We start from the raw sequence: 8,577 nt of genomic DNA, 5'->3' as shown, positions 1-8,577 counted from the left end.
TCAAGGGGTTCTTGGTGGGAATCAATCTTATTCTATAATCTGGAAATTTAATCATGATTGTCCAAACTTTGGGTAATGTGTTCTTATTCTAGTCAGTCCCTCAATTAAAGAAAAATACTATGAAAATCCACACCAGACAGGTTCCTTTCTATGAAAGAAAGAAACTAGAAAAAGGAAAATGTGGATTAACACAGAATATTTGGCTTCTTAATCTACTGTTATTTTGTCCTGTGCATAAAAAGGACCTAAAACAGACAGTTGTAATTTATGGTTCAACTTGTATATGACACAAAACAGAAGGTGTAAATGATGTTCCTTACTAAGAGTTGGGACATTTGTTTTTCATCAGGATTTCGGTCTGTCGTCATGAGACCTGGCAAAGTAATACGATCACTGCCCTTTTCGACCATAAAAAAAAACAAAGTATGTTGGATAAACATACATCTAGAAAAGAGAGTAAACAAAGTATTGCATAGCAATGAACCAAGCAGGCAAGGAAACTAAATTCAAATGCAGGATGGTTTTCATACATAAGATTATGTGATGCAATATCAATACATTTAAGTTTCTACAAAAATTATGTTCATCAAGTTTACAAAAATGAAGATGCTAAAACAGTGTGCTCAAAGATATATTATACAAAATAAATAATACAACTCTCACCCAACCTATCCATTTATCTCTTTAGACTCTCAAATCTAAACAATATTACAAATAGTTACATTTAGGAGTCTCATACTCTCTTCTTTTTAATATAATTAAATAAGTTCTAAAGAAACAAAAATGATAGATAGTAAAATAAAGAAATACAGAATCAAACATGTAACAACAGTTTACAAATTTTCAAACAATACAAGTCAATAAAAGCTAGTCCAGAAGACTATTTCGCCTGTAGTGTTGTAGTTGGAGCGATAATATTGACATCGATGCCCAATTTCTGAAAGATCCAATAGTTGAAGGTTTTGAAAACCTCGACTCCAATTGTGATGTCATTGCAAATCTGTTTTTGACTCGAAGTATTGTCCCGTATTTCTTTCTTTTTTTTTTTGGCTAATAATGCATAATAAACCTGAATTAATGAAAGTTAATTAGTAATCTCATTTCATTATTCATTAACAAACTTAATAAAGATTAGGGCAAATTACCTGGGCGGCCCTCGAACTATCTTAATCGCTCACTTTTGGCCCTCAAATTAATTTTTGAAACAAATCGCCCCTTCAACTTTTATAAAGGTCACCAGTGGCCCTTCCGTCAACTTTTTAGTTAAACTTAACGGTTTAAGTTTAAAATATTATTTTTTTATATATTATCTTTAAACTTATATTTTATATTTATATATATAATTATTAAATCGCTTATATATAATATTATATATATATATATATATATTATTAAATTTTATATAATTATTAAATCTTTTATATAATAAATAAATAATATATATTATTTATTTTTATCTCTATATATATAATTTATATATATTATCTTTAACTAATTTATATATAATATTTATATAATATATATTTTAAAAAAGAATTTAAATATTAAAATAATACTACTAAAATACTTTTAACACTTAAATAAGTTTAAAGATAATATATAAAAAAATAATATTTTAAACTTAAACAGTTAAGTTTAACTAAAAAGTTGACGGAAGGGCCACTGGTGACCTTTATAAAAGTTGAAGGGGCGATTTGTTTCAAAAATTAATTTGAAGGCCAAAAGTGAGCGATCGAGATAGTTCGAGATAGTTCGAGGGCCGCCCAAGTAATTTGCCCTAAAATTATGATTCTAACTTATTACCTTCTCTCTCACACTTGAGCGAATTTGTTTGATTCGATCGCTTCATCGATTGACAAAAACACATTCTCTTGTCCAAATTCTTCAGTGAACTTGGTCAGTGTAAATTTCTCCAATACCTCCAGTCTTGGATTCACTAAACTCATCTGAGAATAAATAAAACCCTAAATTTTAAAATAAAATGCTAGTTTAAAATGAATTTATATTTATGAGAAGATGCTGGCTGGCTGGCTCACCTTGATCCCTTTTTCCAACAAAGCTTTGTGGATTTCTTCAAGAGTCTCAACCCCATTTATATCAATGGCCGTCACACCTAAACATTTATTACAACTCAATATTATTTATCTTTCCAAAGAACCAGCAGCATTTCACCCACCAAAAAATGAAATGAAATAAAAGATTTACCTCCCAAATCCAACAAAATGTTCACCACATAGTTGTCTTGTTCATCTCTGAGCCATCTCAATATCCTATACAATTTCCAAAAGTAAAATCAAATCAAATCAAATCAATTCCCTAGTTAATTAGCTACAAAAAAACAGTTTTATTAGTCAAAATATCACCAAAACCTAACAAATTAGGGTTTCAAACGTTACCTTTCCCTTATATAACCACAATTAGCAAAATAGATGGGAGAACCGAGCTGCAGGATTAGGAAACCAGGGATCCCTTTGGCTTCAGGATATTGTTGGACATCTCGGTACAAGGTTGAGTTCGGCATGTTCCCAAGCTTACAAGTGGCTGGTCTAGCCACATATAAAAGTGACCTCAATATAGCAAGCCCCACCTGAAATTAATTCATTTAAAGTATGAAACAATTCTATTATTCCATATTTTGCGCGAATAAAAACAACCATAAAGTTTGATTTGGATTGTTTCTTACCGAGAGCATTAGGCCGATGTCCATGCTGATGAAGGAAACACCAAAGAAGGCGGCAGTGCAAATAAGGAAATCAAACTTGTCGGTCTTGAAGAGATGATAAGCTTTTTTATAGTCAATGAGCCCAAGCATGGCTGAGATAATAATGGAGGAAAGAGCCACCAAAGGAGTGAATCTAAAGAGAGGAGCCAATAAGAGAAGTGTAAGCAACATGCATATTGCCATCACCACATTAGACATTGCTGTCTTACAACCAGCATTGAAGTTCACTGCCGTGTTTGAAAATGTCCCTGCATTTATTTAATTACAAATCAAATGTATTTAATTAGCTTTTCATCTTTAATAGCTCAAATTTTATAATTTAAATAATTTACCTGTAGTTAAGAAACATGAAGTCAGAGATCCAACAATATTCATAAAACCAAAAGCAATCATCTCCTTATTCCCATCAATATGATCATACTCCTTTATGGCAAAGCTCCTCCCAATGGATATCCCTGACTGCAATATATATTTAAAGAATTAGAAAATATCAATACAAGATTTATTTTTTATTAGTTAGGCTAGCTTACAGCAAGAGAGATTATTCCCGTGATCAACCCAGCTTTAAGAGACACCGAAATATATCTCGAGTCGAAATTCAAATGTTTAAGAGACAAAGGATTTATTCCCCTCCCTATATGAGCCACCTTCAATAGTGTGAAAATGAAATCAAATTAAATTAGAGAAAATAAATGTAAATTAACTGGATACGAATTAGTTATATTTCATTGATATATATATATAAGAATTAATTACCGTTTGAATGCCATGTTTTTCAGCATGAGCAAAATACGCAAAAATACATCCAGTAACCACCACCAACATAGGCGCCACTGCTGACACCCAAAATAGCTTGGGCTTCTTTTGCTTCTGTAACAAAAAATCATTAAAAAATATATTTTTGTATACACATCTATATAATAGTTAATTCAATGTCTTCATTTTAAATGCACTAAAACAATCAGTGGTTACTTATCAAAGAATCAAGAACAAACATTGAAAGCACATGAGTCCCCTGGTAATCATCTATCCGAAAACCAATGCAAAAGCAATATTCAAAGCATAAATACAAAGCCTTTTTGCAATTTCACTGTCTATTCTTATCTACTGCTGCAAATTTTAACTCTTCATAATGAAAAGAGAGTGACAGAGAAAAAGACCTCACCAAATATTTGGTGAATTGGAGGAATGCAAGGAAGATGATCCCCAAGACTGCACTCTCACATCGCCACTATATATAAAAAAAATGGTTTCATTTGTGAGGTTAAAAGATGTTGAGAAATGAATTATGGAGATTTGAGTGCACGTACATACAAGAAAAGTTTTGTCATTTTTAGGATGGATTAAAAAACTATATGAAATATAACTATTGACGAATTACCTCATGCCGGTGAGCGATAAGAGCCCGGACAACAGAAACGACATCGGTCTTGGTAGTGAAATGGATGACTCCAAACACGCCTTTGAGCTGTTGCAGGATGATGATCGTAGCAGTACCTCCCATGAATCCAGTGATCGTCGAATGAGACAAGAAATCCATCAATATTCCTAGCCTGTATAGTGTATCATGCATACTAGTTATATCACTACCTTTCTCAACAAAATATATAAATATATATATGTACCTTAAGAAACCCATAGCGGTCTGGAAAACGCCTGCGATGAAAGTAGCGGTGAAGACGAGATGAAGGTACAAAGTGGGGTCCTCAATTGGCGACACCTTTTCTCCTATAATTGACGATATCAGCAATGAACAAGTCGCCATCGTTCCCACTGCAATGTGCTTTGAGCTTCCAAATATTGCATAAACTAGAGGAGGCACAAAGCTCGAATCTTCTCCCCAGATAAAAAACAAAACTACTATCAAAATTCAAACAAGCCTTACAAAACATGAAAATGACAGAACCAGAAACATCAGTTCTGCAGTTATGACTACGAGTCTCCTCCTACGAATTCCATTATAATAGTGAATAAACAAAACCATCAAAAACACGTTCAAAACAAATTATGACCGTAAGAGCTCAAAGCTCTAAACAACTTCAAGATCAAACTAGGCTTAGGTTATTTATGGTGAATAAATGTATTTTCTTTTGTTTAAAAGGAAACAAGTTATGACCGTAAGAGCTCAAAGCATCAAGAAGAACGCAGGGAGGGGAAATTAAAGGAAAAGGACAGTCATTAACATATACAATTCCAAGTTTCTCATATAATAAAACTGGAAAAGATTCAATATTTCCAAACAAGGCTGGCAATTATTATATATATGTGAATGATTTTTTATAATAATTAATTTATTATAAAAATTTGAAGTATGCTTGTTGGGTTTGTTGTGAATTACTGAAATTATATATAAAAAATAAAAACTTACATAAACCGTTGATGGGGGGAACGTTAGCGAGTTTGGCATAACTGATTCCTTGAGGAATGGCAAGGCTGGCAATGCTGATTCCAGCTAGAAGATCAGACTTCAATAAGTTAAAAGTGTAGTTTGGAAGCCATTCGAATATGGGTACGAAGTATGTCAAGATTTTTATGACTCTTTTGGAAAAAGATAATTCATTCCTGAACTGTTGGATTGGATCATCAGGAAAGATGGTTTCTTTCATGCGCTTTTTTAGCAACATCCCAAATGTTCTTGGAGGGGTACTGAAGTTCACCTTGTGAATCGGAGAAGAAGATACCATTTCTTCTTCAGTTCTGATTTCCATTGTTGCTAGTTGGGCGGTATAATATTAGATACAATAAGAAATAGAGATTGAAGTATGAGTATTTGGATATAGAGCGAAAGAGAATGAAGTATGAATATTTGATTGTACTTGATTATTGGCTATATGAATATGAGTATTTTTAAGATTGAAGTATGAGTATTTGGAAAGAGAGATTTGTTGTTTGTCTTGATCAGATGAGAAGAGAGATTGAAATATGAGTATTTGAATGTGGATTATACAGAGTACACACAAAGCGAGTTTTTTTTATCATATAAAATGAGAGTTTTTTTTTATTATATAAAAGGGAACGAGGGTGAGGTTTTGGATGTGGATTATGTAGGGGAGTGGGAGTAACCGAGTAAGCAGACACGGAGAGGGATTGAAGAATGATTTTGATGCGAATATTTTGACGTGGATTGTTTTTAAATATTATAAATAAAATATAAAATATGTAGTTTATAATTAGAATTATTTACATGAATCAGCTAGGCCAAATTGCCAGTATTTAAATGAACTTGGCAGAGTTTGGCATAACCACAAGTCTTTGTTTGATAAAAGCTTTAATTTTAAATTCAAATCTCTTATCTCATGATTAATCACTTCAATAATCAAATATGAGAAGGATAACTGAGTTATTTTTTTTTATATTTTTTTTAAAGTAAATAGACATTTACCACGAGTTTAAAAAGTATCAAATAAAATAATTTGTTTACCTACTCCCAAATTTCCAGTGATCGATGCTAACGTGACAATTTTAAGTTAGCCGGAAACGGTTACACTGTCGCCTCCATATCTAATTAGAGTTCGTCCGCCGATACTATAATTGCATCGGAGTAATCGAATAGACCATCAAAAGTCACATACTCTCGGTTAATATCATCGCCACAACTATTATTATTATCCCCTCCGACGATTCCAATCTCCAGATAATCGAAGCAGGGAATCTGCTAGTCAAACCTCCACATTTTGCCGATTGAAACTCCAATCACATCCAACTCCTCGTTTCCACATACTCCCTACTACCTCACTCGTATTTGGCGTCGCTGACGACATGGGTCCAAAAGATAACATGAATTCGGATGAAGCTCAGCAGTTATCTAAATTCGGATGTAGCTCAACAGATTCAATCAACGTCTTAGAAATAGAGATCTCTTCATCGAATCTGCTTATAAAGTTGTCTTAAAGTTGTCACACGTAGGGATGAGTCGGATGACAACGAGTACCCTATCCGTCGGGTAGTGAAGTACTCATCCCTGAATCCGACATTTATTATATACCCGAACCCGATGAGTATCTATACTTCTATCCCATCCCGATTCAAAAAACTTATAAGAAAAAATACATAACTTTAATAATTTTAAAATTAGTAATATAGAAATGTTAAAAATACAAATAAAATTATTACTTACCTACCTATTTATCTATTTATTTTGTAGATTGAGAAATAATTAGAGTAAAGAAAAAACAAAATATAATTGAAAAAAGTTAGAGAATGAATAAGAAGAATGATGAGATAAACAATATTTTGTTAATAAAATAAAAGTTGAAGATTTATTTAGAAAAATATATTTTTGGGGAATATAATAAATTTAAAGTTGGTGTATAGTGTATTTATGATGATGTTTAAACTAATAAAAAAAATTAATATTAATATAGTCGGGTATCGAGTTTGGATTTCGCACACTCTCCATTCACGTACCCGACCATGTACCTTCTTCTCCTCCCATGCCCAACCCCGATTTAAAATACCCAAATCCGACCATTGGGTACACACGAGTATCGGGCATACGGGTACCCATTGCATCGGGTTTAGGTTGCGCAGACTATCCATCCCCGTACCCGACCGAGTACCTTCTTCCTCATCCCATGCCCGATTCCGATTTAAAATACCCAAATTCGACCATCTGGGACCCACGGATATCGGGCATACGATACCCATTGTCATCTCTACGTCAACGCCAGTAACTGGAAATTTGGCCGTAGATAAACACTCAGTATTTTTTTAAATATTTTTTAAAAACATGATAAAGTGTCTATTTTCTAAAACACAATTGTATTCACGTGTCTTTATCTCATTATTAAATTACTTTATTTAATATTTTAAAATATTAATAAATAAATTTATTTTAATCATTTTACCCAAAAAAAAAATCCTATTTTAAACAAATAATTTTTTTTTAAATAATTCAAGGATTCGTTTAATTAAAATTATGGATAAATGATAAATTTAATACTGTAGTTAGAGAGTTTTGTCAAATTTAGGATTTTCCTAATATTTTGACGTTTAAAAAACTCTTTTACCTTATTTAATTACATTTAGAACTCTCCATATCAACAGTACGTTAATTTGTTTGTAATTTTTTTTATTATATTTCTAACATAATTGTTTTATTTCTTTCTTCCATTGGCGTCAGCGTGCGCGATATCAAACTAACAAGGCGACAAACCAACCGTTCTATTTTATCGACGTTATTCTTCATCGTTTGTTCTTCTTCGTCCACTGTTTTTTTCATCATTTGTTCTTTTTCGTCCACTACTTTCTTCATCGACGGTTCTTCTTCGTCCATTTAACTTCTTACAGGTATGGGTCATACTTAGCATCTAGGAAAATAAATGGTTATGAAGGTCCATATTTTCATTTATAGTTAGTTCTCATCAAATATGTTTTAGTTTTAAGTTATGGTTTATTCGATAAGGTCATACATGTATTCGATAAGAATGAATGACCCATACCTGATCTTAAGCCATAATTTAAAGCTTAAACCTATACTTGATGAGAACTTATTATAAATGCAAATATGGGTCTCCTTAATTGTTTATTTTTCTAGAGGCTTATGTATGATCCATACCTATAAGAAGAATACTGAACGAAAAATAATAAACGATGAAGAAATTTGAACGAAAAAGAACAAACGATGAAGAAAACAGTGAACAAAGAAGAACCGACGATAAAGAAGAACCGTCAATGAAGAAGAACGGTAGGTCAGTTGCCCTGTTGGTATCAAACTAACAAGGCGACAAACCAACCGTTCTATTTCATCGACGTTATTCTTCATCGTTTGTTCTTCTTCGTCCACTGTTTTTTTCATCATTTGTTCTTTTTCGTCCACTACTTTCTTCATCGACGGTTCTTCTTCGTCCATTTAA

The 8,577-nt window shown here is 32.4% G+C and overlaps 1 protein-coding gene across 1 annotated transcript; it reads right to left on the bottom strand.

The window, feature by feature from the left end:
- Positions 1–620: 620 nt before the first annotated feature.
- On the bottom strand, positions 621–5,476 carry LOC124928698 (probable sulfate transporter 3.5). The gene is made up of 13 exons (XM_047468952.1): positions 5,091–5,476; positions 4,348–4,555; positions 4,104–4,275; positions 3,888–3,953; positions 3,479–3,592; positions 3,253–3,369; positions 3,055–3,181; positions 2,684–2,970; positions 2,397–2,587; positions 2,206–2,270; positions 2,037–2,113; positions 1,804–1,946; positions 621–1,069 (listed from the first exon to the last, which is right to left on the bottom strand). The coding sequence occupies exons 1-12, from the start codon at positions 5,428–5,430 to the stop codon at positions 1,812–1,814; spliced, it is 1,899 nt and encodes a 632-aa protein (XP_047324908.1). The 5' UTR covers positions 5,431–5,476; the 3' UTR covers positions 621–1,069; positions 1,804–1,811.
- Between the last annotated feature and the right edge of the window lie 3,101 nt (positions 5,477–8,577).

Source organism: Impatiens glandulifera, chromosome 3 (assembly GCF_907164915.1).
Source record: "Impatiens glandulifera chromosome 3, dImpGla2.1, whole genome shotgun sequence".
Classification (NCBI taxonomy): domain Eukaryota; kingdom Viridiplantae; phylum Streptophyta; class Magnoliopsida; order Ericales; family Balsaminaceae; genus Impatiens; species Impatiens glandulifera.
This window is presented reverse-complemented; position numbering and strand designations above follow the sequence as displayed.